Consider the following 16,522-nt stretch of genomic DNA (forward strand, 5'->3'; position numbering starts at 1 on the left):
AAAATAAAAGTAGGTAATTAGTGTTTTACGAGACATTCATTTTAATTAATTATGAGACTCATATGGTTAACGCTGGATTCACGTTCATTGTAAAGTCAAAACAATAGAGCGAAAAACGAGCAAATAAAACATATATCTGTCAATAATTTGCACCACGTGACACAAGAAGCGTTTCCAGTTCGTATATTCTACAACGTATTACAGCTTCCAAGTATCTTGATATCTCATTCATCGTTCCGGACTTGTAAGAAAGTAATCTGGCTTTCAATTGCTTGTTTTGACAGGGTTTTCATTTTGATCCTCTATGTCCAAGCAAAAAAATCGTTTTCTCTTCTTCACTCACTATTACTATCTCTTCAATTTCTCCAATCTCTCTCATCTCTCTCTCAAATACAAAACGAGATCAAGTATAACTGTTACTATAGCCCTACTACCAGCAAACTAGAAGAATCTACGAAAGAGTCTAGGTTGTAAACTGTTAATATTTCCCAAATACTACAAACAGTGCCAGATAGAACTCCAGTGAAATACACATGCAACTAGTCCATTATGATTGTGACGTCATCAAATGCCTATATTCTCAAGACAATGGAATGGTGACTTGATGAAGACTGTAACTTTGACATTCATTGTAAATGGATATTGTAGAGAGGTAAGGTTGTACAAATAATATTAATAATTCCATATACAATAAAGAAGTCAAATTGGAAAGAGTTCTGTTTAATTTAAATTTGTTTTAAAGGATTACTTACGGCGGAATTTCAGTCTTTAATTGTTATAATCCAAAAAGGAGTGTTATTAATGTTTCTTCAACTTTTATGGTTCATCGACGTCATCCATCAACCACTACGTCATCAGTATTGGAGACTATATTTTCTTGGATGTCAGCTATTGAGAGAGGAAAGAAAGAGAGCACAATCCCTTTCTTACTCTCTGTGTGTACGTGGAGGGGCGGGTAGGGTGTGGGAGGGTGTTGGAGGGGTAAGGTTAGACCCACCACATTGGTGATCAAGTAGATGTTATAGTAGTTATTTGCACCAAAACAAAACGCTAATTTGTAGAACGGAAATTAAACGGTAATGTGCATGTATTTTTTCTAATTTGGTTTTTTCCCTAATATGTAACAAAGTTATCGTTACCTTTGTAAATTAAGATGAAGGTTTGTTCACCTACTCGTGTGTCCCCTGATCAGATATTGCTGGACCTGCTCTCGCTCTCCACGCACTCCTCGTGTGCAGGGTATAGCATCCTTCATTGGTCCAGTTGTATGTACTGTTATGATTCATCCCAATTCCAGACCCATTTTTCTTTACCTTCCACCGCCACCCCCCCCCCTCGACAAACACTTAACTACTCAGAAAATTAATTATACGTCTAATTATGTTAATATTTCTAAACTTATTTTTTTTAAGCAGACATGTTTGGAATGCTTTGGTTAAAATATGTACATACTGTATCCACATACACTGGGAGTGCATGATTAAACTTTTTCTTCGTTCTTACTTTTACTAAAGTTTGATGTAAACTATGACGTATCGGTTACGTAATGTCTTAAATCTAACAAAGAATAGAGCCAAATTAATTGTGTCAATGTTAAGACTAAATAACATTCATTGGTAATCTACAATACCATTGTGTCATTAAAATCGATCTACAGGAACTTAGAGGTGATATTAATTAATATCTGTGACATTTTTGTTCTATGTCAGCATTTCTTCATTTCTTTCTGTTCCTATAAATTATCGTTCTTAACATGAAGACAATAAGATGACGTCATATCATCTGATTTAAAATAACAAATGTATATTCTGTATATTACGTAACTGAGACTTCAATGACTTCATCTATCAATACTTTTATTTTCTTATTCTATTATTATGCTCATTTTATTATTCTATTTTAATGTTAAGCTTCGCTTTATGATTGTATTTATGAATTTAAAATCTGTTTGTTTCAAATCAGCATTTTAATAATTTAGTTTATTATAAATTTTACGCCATATCCTATTTGTTGTATTAACTGATCCAATCAGCGCACACAGAATACAACATGAACGCTTAAATTAGTTTACCGACAAACAAACGTACAAACGTTATTATTTAGTGTTAACGCTAACTCTTCGAAAGTAACAGTCAAGTTAAGGGCGCTTTGATCATGCGCAATTAGTTCAATCTCTCCAGGTATGATGATATGACGTAAATATAAGATGTATAACATAACTACAGACATTAATGAGATAGACAGGTTCTCATTATAGTGAGCTCTTTTCGTTATGTTTTGAATCAAAACTGACCATGTATAACGTCGATAATTTTAAAAATGAAAGTCAAGAGGAAATTTTACTTTTGACTTATTAAAGAGAATCATATACTAATCATCCTGGTAAAATTTGTATCCAATTCCTACTTTGCGTTTTGGACATATCGATAACTGAAATTTTAACAGTTTGTACTACAAGTGAACTTGAAGCAAACAGGTGTGATGTCATACCAGGTGTGATGTCAAGTGTGATGTCACTGACAGCAAAATTTTCTTTATTCATGTTTTTACATCCTTGGTTTGACTTTGGTTTGGAAAAGATCCCAACTTTGTTTTAGGGTATGTGACAATAGCAATACCCATAGTTCAGTACATACCAATTTTGAAAAAGAAAATTAGACTCCCCCTTTATCGAAGGCAAAAGGAACCTATGCGATATTGAAGTCGTGTGTCTGTGTGTGCTTCTGTGACACATGCTTGGGTCTGCGATAACTCAACAACGGAGTGATGGATATTTGTCATACTTGCTAAATGTAGATGTATTTTAGTAAAGAAGGTGTGCCCTATTTGTTAGCACTGACTTTATGAATATTGATGAGGTTATGCACCTCCTGGACCCGATCTTGTGGGCCCCAATATTTTTGGGAACGTTTAAGCGCAAAGTTTTATTGTGCCCAAATTTTGGGAATGGCCAACATTTTATATTGCAATAACTCCACAACCTTCAAGTACATCAGGTTGTATCCAAACTTGGAATACAGTTGTTGGTATAGCTGGTACATGTTGGCATAAATATTATATTACCGTATTGGGTGATGACGTAAAACACTTTAATATTCCACTAATCAAGGAACAATAGTGACCGTTGGACTCTTGTTAGTATTTTATCGTCTTCATTTACCTTCCGTTGTTATTATAGTCCTCAATAAAGCCTTGTCTGTCAAGACCATACGATCATGTGAGCTTACATAATTTATCAAGATGGAATAAGATAATAACGCTGATAATGTAATGTACATTAAGTAAGCATTAAATACAATGGTATGCTTTCTGTGTTTCATTTTTCGTTTTTATTATTTCCTTCAAGTTTTACTTCATTTTTTTAAAGTTTCTACTTGTTTGTGAGGTTAAAGGAGAATCAAACCAAACGATCAGTTTAATAGTATGCGTTATGTTAGCTATCGATCAGTTTAATGGTATGTGATAGGTTGATAGGTGATATGTGATATGTGATAGGTATGTGATAGATTTATAATTATGTTAGGTAAACTTATTTTAACATTACATGATAGGTAAGCTATCGACAGTCAGAAGCCACTTTAGGTAACCTTACGCATTTGAGAAAAATTAAATTTGAACTTAGAGATACAGTTTCTATACAAGAGTCGTAGATTTGAAAACGTTTTAAATTATTAAATGTTGCCTTCATTAATTGCTTCATACACAGTCTTGTGTTATAAGGTATATAAGCAGAACGTTAAACAGTTATTGTTTTAGCATTAAATAATTTTGTCGTAGTAAAGCTGATAATATTATGTGTATATCAAGTAATCATTAAATACAAATGTCGGCTCTGTGTTGTATATACTCTTCATTTTATTCTTTCATTGTTATTTTAATGCGCCTTATGAATCATTATACTGGGTTCATTTTAATTCAGATCTTCGATTTTATTATCTTTATACTCCGATATTTTCCTTCGATTTAGAACAATTCTAAGACTGTATCTAGTACTTTCTCTAACTATTGTTATATTTCGTCATTAATTGTTAGATTGCATTCTACTTCATCCATTTATTAATTTTACTTTCTTTCAAGATTTAGTTGCTTTCTTTCGTTCCTCCTATTTCTATATTATGAATTCATCTTTGATATTACTCACGCGTAATACAGTGAATATTAGAAGAATATTGTTAAATGTTATCATAATAACAATGACTGGCTGTCTACCGTTATACCATTGATTGTGTTATTCAATACTATACTGAAACTTAGTCTTAGACATAAATTAATAACAATGACATGTTTTGTTTTTTAATCCAGTTCTTTGTTCCATTATCATGATCTCTAATGGTGTTTCTTTGAAGACAATAGGAACACGTGACTTTGACGTATTATAGTAAGATTTTAACATAAAAGTAACGAAGATAATGGTCTGTATACTTAACATAAACCTTAAATGCAATGATCAGCTCTCCATACATATTTTTCATCTTCTTGTATCGTTATGTTGCTTCTTATTACTGGTGCTGCTTGATGATTAATGAATATTCATGATCTCTACATTATAATTTAGTTCTTGTCGTATTTGCTTGAAGCCAATTGGATATTATGAAGCCTCAAGTTTACCAATATTACCCAGGCAATGTCCCGAAAAACTGAATATATTTTCATAACAAAAAACTCAGATTGACAGATAAATATGGATGAAATCACCGCGTTGCAGTGTTTATGATATTAGATATTCCCAAGGAAATAATTATTACTTTATTTTGTAATTGATCTTGGTATCTTCCGTTTTTCTGTATGCTTGTACAAATAAACGGTCTCTGCAACAAACACACTTGTTCCCTTTGAGGCGATCCTGGTCTCTCATAGTGATACAATCACAACATATTAATCCCGTTTATCTGTTACTCTATCAAAAGTTCGTATGATAGAATCAAAATATGAAATTATTGATATATATTGATGTTGTAATACCAATGGAAGCAATAAAAAACTAATCAGAGAAATGTTGTCAACAGTGTTATCTCTATGTAACATGTAGTATATGTAGTAACTTGTTCTGGCCTGCATTAAGATCACATAGAATGTTATGTCTATACAGTTACTTTCAAAACAGGTGAGGCTGGTAAAGTTGCAGTTGTGATGAAGAAATTGTTCTTCTCCTAATAAAAGTGTCGCTAACGTTCTGTGTGCCTTAAATTGAAACTTTCTCTTCAAGTTGATCCCAAACTTTTTTAGAAACAAGTATTCGTCCCTCATGACTTCAGATGACCTTCGAGAGAAATTGAGTGAAACCGGGAGATAAAATATGTATAAACTAGGTATGATTCTGGCCAAGTTACTTAAGTTAATATATAATTTGATTTCATTCAAACCAGCTACTCCAAAGACTTGTTTTAATTTTTAATTCAAAAGCAAAATATTTTATGTCTCACAATTAAATGTATGATTCTGTATCGTTTTATTTCTATGACTGAGTAAATGGCTTATTTCATCCTTCGTGGTGTGATTTTGTGGTCTGCAGTAAAGAGATATATCTTCTAGTTAACAGCGCACGGTATACCGCAAGCTGACATATTGTGGCAAATCATCCTAAGCAAGCGTAAGTATCAGATTGATGTAAGTTCAGTGATAGGGTAATGATTGTTCCTAGTTAATTTTGTATGTGTTTAATTAGTCAACGTACTGATAATGATCATTAAATTAATAAATACATACAACAGAACACACATCAAAGTTCAAGGTTGACAAAACGAAAGGTTCTCTATATTTGCACAACGATAAGGAGTATTTGGTTGTATAACGAGAACATTTGACTGGAAAACTGGATGATATTATTTTACGTCAGTGTTTAATTCAACCACCTACTGATAATAAACACGTACATTAAAAACACGAACTTAAGTTTAAGTTTAGCACAAGTGAAATTTAGTTGATTGGCTGGGAAGTGGATGGGGTTGGGCAAGGGCGGGGGAAGCACTTTTTAATCTGGGGGGGGGGGCACCGACGTCGAAGGGCACTTTGCAGAAATTCGATTGGACTGATGCAGCCTGATATTTAGTACCCTTTATAACTCTTATTGTATTATTTTATTTGCGTATACACATCACTCCATCAACCCCCCCCCCCCAGTGGCGGAGCTAGGGGTAATGGTCAGGAGGCGAGAATGGTCTGTAGGCCGGGGGCGCTTTCGACACTATCTAAGCGGAGCGCCACCACAGGTTGGCGCGGAGCGTTCAGAATTTTTTTGAGTAAAGATACTCCCTAGATCGCCGGAAATGACCCTTTCCGGGCCTTGCTAATTTGTAGATAAACGAAGAATAAATAGGTGTCGTCGCCATTTGGTCAGAAAATTACACCAACAAAATGTGACAAATGTCAATAGGTATTTGAGAGCGCAATAAAATAGTCAATAATCGCGAATAATTAAAAAGTGGTAAAAAGCTGAAAAGGGCGCCAGCAGTCATTTTGAGTCCGCCAGGGGGGCATCCGCCCCCTCTGACTGTATGGACGCTCCGCCACTGCCCCCCCCCCCAGGAGAAAATGCATACTAGCACTGCAATATCCAATGTGCAAACTGAATACAAGGAACAAGTTTACTTTCGAGACAAAATGAGGTGAAATCATTATAAAGTCCAAGTCCATACACACGCGATCGATACATGCATGAAAGCAAATGAAATATGTCAAAATACGAAAGGATGGGGTATTAAAACTAAACTTATTATTCATAGTAGGCTATAAATGGCTTCTGCTTATTACAAAGTCACAATGTAATATAGCAATGTAGTTTTGGAAATGTATTACGATTTTTCTGACAAATTGAATATGCATGATGGCACTCACCAGTATGCTAGAAGCTTTGTGGTAGTAAACATTTGAGTTTGACCCACAGAAATTCATTATTACTTCTAAATTAGGATTAGATCTCTTACTGAAATATCGCTGACCTAATAAGGTGATCAAGAGTACAATTTTTTAGGTAGAAAAAGGGCACATTTTTATCCTGAGGAAAAGTGGGGGGGCACGTGCCCCCTGTGCCCCCGGTTCCGTCGCCCTTGGGGTTGGGGATTTTGAATCATTAGCATATATGACGTCATCATCAACTGTTGGTATGTAAGATATGCAGCACCACATACAATGCACGGGAAGATGAAAGTGGAGGGAAGGGGAATGGGGGGGGGTATATTGCTGTGGTTAAGTTCCATTATGTATCTGCAGTAATGGGCTACATTCGCTTCAATATCTTACTATAAACAAAAATAAAACAATGTTGACGTATGTGAAGTATATTTTTACCCCTCTTCTGGGAGTTGGCGGGAAAAATTGTTTAGCAAGAAGAAATTCTAACGCAAAAAGTTAGTTGATCCATAACGAGGGTGAGACAGGATCGGCATGGGTGTGAAAGGCTTCTGTGACCGGAAAGATGTTACAACCTGATCATGTTGGGTTAGGTTATAAGTGAAAATAATTTAACATTTAACGACGCTTTAAATTGTACTTTTGTGCTTATTTGTAACATTTTTGTTTCGTCTCCCTAGCCAAGCCATGTAAGGTTAACTACTATGATAATATTATTAACCTATCTTACCATATGGATTGGGCCGTGCACCTGCTAAATAAAATAAATTGTTTGAACTAATAATACAGAATAAAATACATTTGTGTTATCTGACTCAAATTTAGTGTAAGTTTTTACTGCTTCATTTACAAGCATTCTATCTGCATGTATGATTACATCGTGTAATGATATCTTAATTACCTGAAGTAACTCTTAAGAAATCGTTACTTTACACATCAGTGATGAAAAGAAAGTGTTCCTCTCTTTGTAAACCATAAAGCAGCCGTATTACGACTTACCAAGAATGTTACCAAAATCTTCAGAGTATTCAAAATTATATTGTAGTTAATCACATTAAGGTATCTTGTTTTAAGTAGGTTAATGGGGGCAATTAATAAAGTACATAAAGCTTGTAACCCGTCATCACCCAGCATTTTTTTTTTTATAGATTAAATCCTTTGAAGAACTAAAAATGAACTGGAAACATCCAAACTTTAATTTACTGTTTGTTTGAATTAAGCCTAACAATTTTAACGAACAACTTTGCTACGGTAGTCTTGAAGCGAATAACAGATTTATCAAAATCTACCGAATTATTTGTTTTAAATATACAAATAATAATCTACTTGGCCTAAAACGAAATAGTCCAACGTTACAGACTAGCATTCAATCTTAAATACACGTAAAATATATTACATTCGAAATAAAACCATTTCTCTGCTCTGACCTTAACAATATCAGCATCGATCGCCGCACAGTTCTCATATCTCTGTGAATAAATGGTACAAGCGCCCTCTTTAATAATACAGTTTGAATCACACGGGAGAAGGACACAACTATCTTTTGATTATAACAAAGTTACCGTAAGATGAAGACTGTGGATTACGGTCAGGATAGTCAGAGTGAGGTTGTAGGATTATTTAGATCATCCAACTTTATTTGAGATTGGAAGGGCGCCCTGACGTTCAATTGTTGTTGATGTTCACAATAATAAATATTCAAAGAACATCATGATATACATATTAAACATCAAGAGAAACAAAGGTGGAATCAGAGCAATATACAGCTTACTACCGTTTAAGCTATTTCGATTCTTTGGAGGTTGGGCGGGGGAGTTTTGAGGGATTAGAACCAATTTGATTTCGTTAAACGTTGTGAATACAACTGTACACTTACAGGCTAAATTTAGTTATAGCTAAACCATACATTTGAACGATATGTTTATGATGGGAGTAAAAGTCCAAACTTGTTTTTAGGTACAGAATTTGAACAGGATGACTATCGAAATATTGTTCGTTTTGGACATTTGGCATATAGATACAAACGATTATTCCGGTTAATTAGTCCATAATCTAGCATTTTGAACGATACGTCTGTAGTGTCGCTCGAAAAACCTTGACTAAAATGATAAACTCCGATTATTAACCAAACAATCGGTCTAATGTTTAACCGATAATCCAATTTTATTGTCTATAAAATTTCATTTTCAGTTGTAAAACCTGGAGTACCGGTTCAAAACAGACCGGCTTTGAGCAATAATCCATTTTTTCCCCGACAGAATCAAACTGGAATATCATTAGTGGGTATTTTGCTTTGCCATACGCGTGATTCAGGAATAATTTCGACCCGCGAGAAAACATCCGGTAAGATTAGCATAACAATACGAGTAAAATCCCATTCTGAATGAAAACAAAACCGCAGGTGGCTTTAGCTTCGTGTAACATTCCAGGGACATATGTTCTGTTATTGATAGAGTATTGTATTAAGATAGCTTGAATAGGCTCGTTGCTTGTGCATACAATCCAACATAAGCAATTGAACGTATGGGGATTTACAGGGATTAAAGTAATTAAACAGCAACCATTAACGCATGCGCGAATTTAAGGACATTTCCCCTTCTTTGCTCATACTGCTTCTTAAGAATTTGATTTATTATTGATGTAATATGATGGATCCATCGATAAAATGACGTTGTTGAAGTATCACACTTATTTGCAAATCAATATCCGAGAGATCCCTATCATGCAGCAGTGTTCCTATCATCGTTATCTATATATAACAGAACATACAGATCTAAGCGTCGCTGAGTTACCGTATTCCAGTATAGACTTACTATACATAGGCTTGTAACCACTGAATTTAGTTGACCGTGGTAAATGACGAACGTTATTTCCATTTTTATGATGACAGCAATTAAAATGCTTTACTTCCTGATACGTTTAAATCATTTAATTGTCCTCCTCGATAATGATATTATTATTGTTAGATGTCAAGCTCATGGTGCATCAAGCAAAGTATGTCGGCCGTGTTTTCACAGTATTGTATAAATCTACGGAAAGTTCGTTCGAAGTCTTCTCGCTGGTACCTTCGGTTCTATTTCTCTTACGTTATTCAATATAATGACGGCAATTGCGAGCTCATCACCACGACTCAATAGAGTTGCAGAACTTTAGGGTTGATAACGTGACTGCTGGTGGAAGAGGATAGTATAGCTATCAATGATATCAGTTTGACGTCATATTATCAGCATACTTTATAGTTCGTACGTATTTTGTTTATTTTTAGAAAGTTCTTGATAAATTCGCGACACTATAAGAAGGGTCGTCAAACCGCTGTCCCGTTGACCTCCTCCTTATGTAAGTACACTCGTTAACTAAATTACTTTAAAACCAGTAAGTCATTAACTACATACTTCATACTTGAAAGAAATTGTTACTTTTTGAACTTTTCATTCTCATCCCAAATAGCGTAGGATTAATTGTGGACTGGTATATGGTATTGTCCAATAGACCTATATTAGTTGTAGGTGAGGTTAAACGACACTTTTACAACTAAAGATAAAGCTATTTCTTTGGGTGTTTGTTACAGCCAACGCTGTGCAAAAACGAAGTTCCTAAATACTCTGTGGATGTAATACTAATAGCAAATTAGATGTGTTATCGGTGGTTTCATTTAAAACACTAACGGAATTACGTAGGTGCATATAACAAAAACTTTGTCAAAGAAAGGTCTTAGGATTACCTCCGCTGGTGCGTACCTTGTTTTGAAAGGAAGCTATGTTAGAATTTTAATATTAACAAAGTCAGTATTTTAGTTAGTTTTTTATTTATTAACATAGTCTTTTATACAAAAAATATTATTCAATTAATAACAGATTAGTGTTTTGAACAGAGGAGGTGATTGACGCATTACAGTGACCCCCCCCCCCCGCTCCATCTTGTTTTATATAGACATGCTGTACAGTGTTTGAAATTATTTTAAAGCTTCTAGGATATGCGACCAAATTTTTATTGACAAAACTAATGTGACGTAATCATACAGTAAGACACTTTACCGTAGTATCACAATTGACGCAACGTTTCACATTATTCATTAACTAATGTTATTGAAAGAAGAAAGAAAACATAATTTACATTGTAAACATTCAATGTTCATTTTTAACTTACGGAGATTTAAACAGAAATTGTTAAATACACATTATCATTAACGATTCTACCTAAAGGTAGCAGTTTGTGTTGAATTTATCACAATCCGTTAATTGGTAAATGTGCAACTCCTTTACTAGTACAACAGCGTACAGTACCTACATACCCTAATATATATGATACTGCAATCTACTTAAATCACTCCGGAAAGGACGAAAATTAGACAGAGAGTTTAAGAGTACTCCAAGATTAATGTATGTCGTACAGTTACAGAGTTGTTGACAACTGACAATTCATAAACATGGACGTTAAACATGAATCTAAGAGACTGACTTCGGTTTAGCTTGCGGCTTTGATAAGCCAATGATGACCGCTTCTTCGCGAGTTCCTGCTTGCAGGAGGATCTAAATTACATACATACATACATGCATACACCCATACAAGAGTTCGCACAATAATGCATTACAGTTAACTTTGTGGGACCCATATTTATCTGTGTTGGACTAAACGCTTCGAAACTCTATTTAAGAGCAGCCAACTGGTTGTAAGCTTTGGCTGTAATAAACACCCGAGGAAATAGTTTTATCTTTAGTTGTAAAAGTGTTGTTAAACCTTACAAACCCAAATACAGTTGTTAAACGTTTTCATGAAGTGAATTTGAAATGATATAATTACATGTATGGAAGCTAGTGGGGTGGAGAGGGAGTGGGTGCAATGGTGGGCATAGGCGTCGAGGAAAGAAGTGCTCCATAAGAGCCCTCCTTCTTTCCATAGTTTCAACTTTGAGAAATTTGTTTTTACCGTCAAGTCAAATGCACCCCTCCCCCTATCCATAAAGTTCGTGCCGCTGTTAGCGTATACTTGTCAACGCTATAAATCTGTATGCTACCTGTGTCTTATTCCGACTAAACTGTGGGATATTCTTAATAGTGGTCGCTGTTTCAATTATATCTTTTTCTATCTAAACTGTAAATGTTGTAAACCACTAAAATACCACTGCCGTCAGTCTAAGTTTTATTTTTATAACATATTAAAGATTTAGTTTTGAGAAATGACAGTTTAAACAGCTGACGTCATCAATACAAGTGACTGGATTATACAATCTAACACGGAGCCAATTATGTCAGTTCTTCGAATGCAACACAACACTTACAGTAACGGGCAGAAAAAGACTTTATAGCCTCAAATAACATGTTTGCAGTAAAGTACATATTTGTCACGCATAAATTGAAACTTATCCAAATAGTGTTGAAAATTATCCAATTTTTACACAGAATTTAAATGAAACATCACAAAAAAAGACAGAAATGGAAAAGATATTAAAGAAATCAAAACAAGTGTATATTATTTGAAAAGGATTACAAATAATACTTTCTTTTATAATTGTTAAATTCGTTTGCTCTGATAATTTAACATCGTCAAGAACCAATCAAACTACCAATGACGTCATCCCTTAATCATCAGTATATATGACAAATCTTTCTCATGGACGTCAATTGATTAAAATCACAATCCATGTAATATAACATTATTAACTAATACACAATGATGTCAATTTATTTTTAATCTGTATATCATACATCACGTACACTCGATAATTAGGAAAGCCTATTTTACTTGTATTGTTCTTTACTTCCCTACCATAATTTTACATAATGGTAATGTCTTGAATCATTACTTATGACACTATATTATAATTTGCCAATGTTCACACTAAATGTCATTTTCTAATTCGCTGCTTATCTGGAAATTTCAACAACTGTTCCAAATTTCATATATTTTCATAAAAAAAATATATCTTTCCTTGAAATTGTCTTAAATTCTTTTAAGAATGTTAGGATTGTGGTACTTAAAAAGTGGAAATTTCGAAATAACAGGTCCATCTTTTCACTTTTAATATCCAATTTGCATTTTTTTTAATATCAAACTTTCACTACTATATTTAAAACTTTAGCCTATTTTCTCTAACTTTCGACTTTAAGATGGGAAGATTAAATAAAGTAGTTCGAGTTTGTATTACCTTAACACATTGGTGTTTATTCCTCATGATATTGCCTTAATACCTCATCAGTTCAACTAAGTTATCTCAGAATATCAACGTTTCTTGATTATATTGGTATTAGATAATACGGGGGTAAAGAAAGGACCACATGGATAAACTGTTGACATTTCGACTAAGTATGTCGAAAAACTAACCAATATGTAAGAACAAGTTGTACATTGATATAGTGGCTTAAAGTAATTAATCTACTTGATATAGGCCCCAGATGGTATGGTTGTTCTTATGCATATCTCTGGTATGAAAATGAAACTTGTGAGCAACATATTTAATAGAGCGGGCACAAGGATTAACTGGGAGAGCAATTGCCCATTCAGTTAGTATGTTATTTACTTCGCTGGTGTCAGGTTCTGACCAAGTCATGTATATTACACATTATAGTATATACCTCGGTCTCACTAAGAGATGTGTGTGTGACCATAATCATATGTCCGCTACGAGTTATATCTTGTCTAATGTATAAATTCCTGATGTAATTGTTGTGACATGTTACATTTGTTTTGCTTTGCTTTAACGGAGGATGGTAGCGCCCGATTGATACATTTTATATACGCGTGGGATGCGGGTGGGGGGTAGGTTTCATTATAAATAATTTGATCAATCTATTCCGCAAATTTTCTAGAGGATTTCAGAACGTAGTATAAGACCCTACAGGCCGTATCACAAACTACAATTGTTAAGAATAGATACAAGGAGAGTGAATTTAAATTGCTATTCATTTGGCATAGTGTTTCTCATATACAAGACAGTACAAATGTACTTAATAAAAGGTTTACATAGATTGTCACCGAGACAGCGCTCAATGATTGCTGAACAACGTAGTCGGAGGTGTTTTACCCGTTTAGTTTGCACACGTGGTTCAAAAGGACCACGGTGAAAACTATAAAGTAAAAATATCTAAACATTAATATACAAACATTGGTAAACCAAGCACATGAATTTGTACAAATCAATAATAACATAATACAGAATAAGGTTTCCTCTTATAAATAATGCGCAAAGGGAAGAGGTATAGCAAATAACATTTGGTACCATGAAACTCAAAGCATAGAGTAAGATTAACAACAATTACCTCCTTAATAATAATAACGCTCAACTTACCATCGCTGACGGGCAAAACTAGCCGCACGACAAACTGCGACATACAGAGGCATTCAGTGGTTTACTGCAGCTATTGGGGGTTTACGGCGGCTTTCTGGAGAATCATAGAATACCAATAAAAATAATAACCTCTCGAGAGATACTCCACGAAGATGATACTCTAACCCGAGATACTCTTACAAATAAGCAACGCAATAAATACACGAAAAGGCAACAAAGATGGTACAAAGCATATAGCAAAATCACATTAAAAGCAAATCTCAAGAATGCGATATTAAAGAAGTATACAATTAGGATATCTACCCCTTTAATGCCTTTATAAAACATATATAGAAAACATATTACTTAGGATTTCACTATGAGAGCACATGCGACGCCACCCTGCACCATGAGAGGAATGAAGCATGTGACTACGTAACACTCACATAATACGTAAGTATTCATCGATTACGTAAGTATGCGAAGCAAGGAGGTGGGTATAAAAGGTCACACCCTAACCACCTAAACACTATTGAGCGAGGGCAGCATTGACTTTTCCCCGACTTCGACCAAGCAGAAATTTCCCTTTAACCACGCTAAGGAAATAACACATATCGGCAACGATGACATAGATCATTAATATGTTGCTTCCAGGATAAATTTTCATCAATAATTAATCCTATAATTTGCTTGTCTTTTCTTACGTTTACTGCATTGATTAAAAACTGTTTATGTCTGTTTATATCCGGAATGATTCTGCTAACAAGCAGGATCAAGACTCGATCAAGTTCCCCCTACCCCCCCCCCCACCAAGTTAATCATTTGGTATTTTAAAGAAACTATTGCCAATGAGACTATAGCTTTGATCATTAATTCTGGTTGGAAGAATAATATATAGAGTACGGTGGGATTCGTCCAACACGGCAATATAAGTTAACGTTGTACTCAAAGACGAAGTCTTCTCTGTACAAACCATTTCGCCAGCAACGGCAAATCGTTATTTTTCAAAAGGTTGCTTTTAATAACACCGTAGAGTCTGTATCGTTTATTAATTTATCAAAAACAACAAACAGGTAGAATAAAATTATCAAAGGAACATTAAAATTCGGCTTGGTAATATTAAATTAGTAAATGTTATTAATGATATGTAGTTAACATGTCGTTATATGTTGTATAAATAACTGCTGGTACAGCAGAAGACGTATGGTGACCACACGTACTTGTTTATGTATTATAAATAAGGTTATTGTTCATGTATTCTTTTATAAGGTTCTCATTCGAACGATCAACAGTTTATATTACATGCCAACCTTACGCATTACCAGTTGAATCCCTCTGTCAAATCTAACGAGGAACAGGTACGACCCTTGCAATGTTATCTGCGAATTAATAACGTCACACATCTGGAGACTGTGCAATCTAAGTTCTTCAATACCGCCCGCATTCACCCCCATTTGGTAAACATTTCAAAAACAAGATCAGAACCACCGAGTCCACATTGTAAGGATAGGTGTACGTCACAGATAACAGTGCCTTACAACTGAAAGTTTACCTTTTATATAAAGAAAGAGACCCTCCTCTTTTCATTACTACAATTGTGAATTTTTTTGAGTAAATGTGTTGCACTCAGGTCAATCTAACACCTCCCACTATCCAACAGTTTGCCCGTCCTAACCCCCCCCCCCCACCCATCCCTCCCTTCCCCGATAACGCCTTCTTCCGCCATTGCTTACAAGTGTAGTACTCCAAAGTCCTGAACGTTAATGACATTTGAACATAGCATAGCGAGGTTAGGTTACACATATATATGCTGTTAGAAATCTTCATTTATCTCTCTCGACGCTGCACAGCAGGGAATAATTACGCTTTACTTACTGAAGGAACCGGCGAGTAGTAGTCACGTCAAATGATGTTAATCGAGTTGAAAATGCACATACTCAACTTGATAAATTTGGCCAAGATATGAATAGAGCGTATACTTGACAACTCAATCAAAATCATATCTTTGACTTGTTGCCAAGTTACGTGAAACACACCAAACTCGATTTGTGTTATCATTTTCGTCAAGCGGTAACGTTAGCGTAACTCGTCAGCTCAACAAAAATAAACAACTTTAAAGTGTTTTGCAGAACTCGCCTGTCCCTTCAGAACCACTGTAGATTTGTCACCAGTGTCGTAAATATATAAGATAAGATGCGGCGGATATTGTATATTGTCATAGCATTCCCACACGCACGCTACGATAACGTGATCTGTATTTTTGAAAATCTACTTAAATTTTTTGACCGAAGTCTCTGACGAGAAAAGTATGTTTTGTCATGACGAGTAATTCCAGTAATCACCCGCTGTTTATTGAATTTCCAAATAGTCTGAAAAGTTGCATTGCGGGGCCAGGGCGCGACTTTTTTT

At 34.8% G+C, this 16,522-nt stretch overlaps 4 protein-coding genes across 7 annotated transcripts in view; 3 read left to right on the plus strand and 1 right to left on the minus strand.

Moving 5' to 3' along the window:
• LOC139970032 (uncharacterized) overlaps positions 1 to 16,522 on the plus strand; it is a 445,342-nt gene that overhangs the window by 342,217 nt on the left and 86,603 nt on the right. The gene's annotated exons all lie outside the window — the stretch shown is intronic.
• The window catches only part of LOC139970009 (NLR family CARD domain-containing protein 4-like), a 261,218-nt gene that overhangs the window by 214,914 nt on the left and 29,782 nt on the right, over positions 1 to 16,522 (plus strand). The window lies entirely within an intron of this gene.
• The window catches only part of LOC139970046 (uncharacterized), a 320,960-nt gene that overhangs the window by 76,705 nt on the left and 227,733 nt on the right, over positions 1 to 16,522 (plus strand). Inside the window, exon 8 of one of the 3 annotated variants that reach the window (XM_071975646.1) lies at positions 403 to 5,529. The exons of the other annotated variants lie outside the window; for them this stretch is intronic. Coding sequence (XP_071831747.1) covers positions 403 to 474 — 72 coding nt within the window. The 3' untranslated portion in view covers positions 475 to 5,529. Of the gene's footprint in view, positions 1 to 402; positions 5,530 to 16,522 lie in introns of those variants that run through there. 3 annotated transcript variants of the gene reach the window in all.
• Positions 1 to 16,522, minus strand: part of LOC139970082 (uncharacterized) — an 892,672-nt gene that overhangs the window by 47,194 nt on the left and 828,956 nt on the right. The window lies entirely within an intron of this gene.

The sequence above is a fragment of the Apostichopus japonicus genome, chromosome 7 (genome assembly GCF_037975245.1).
Source record: "Apostichopus japonicus isolate 1M-3 chromosome 7, ASM3797524v1, whole genome shotgun sequence".
In the NCBI taxonomy this organism is placed as follows: domain Eukaryota; kingdom Metazoa; phylum Echinodermata; class Holothuroidea; order Aspidochirotida; family Stichopodidae; genus Apostichopus; species Apostichopus japonicus.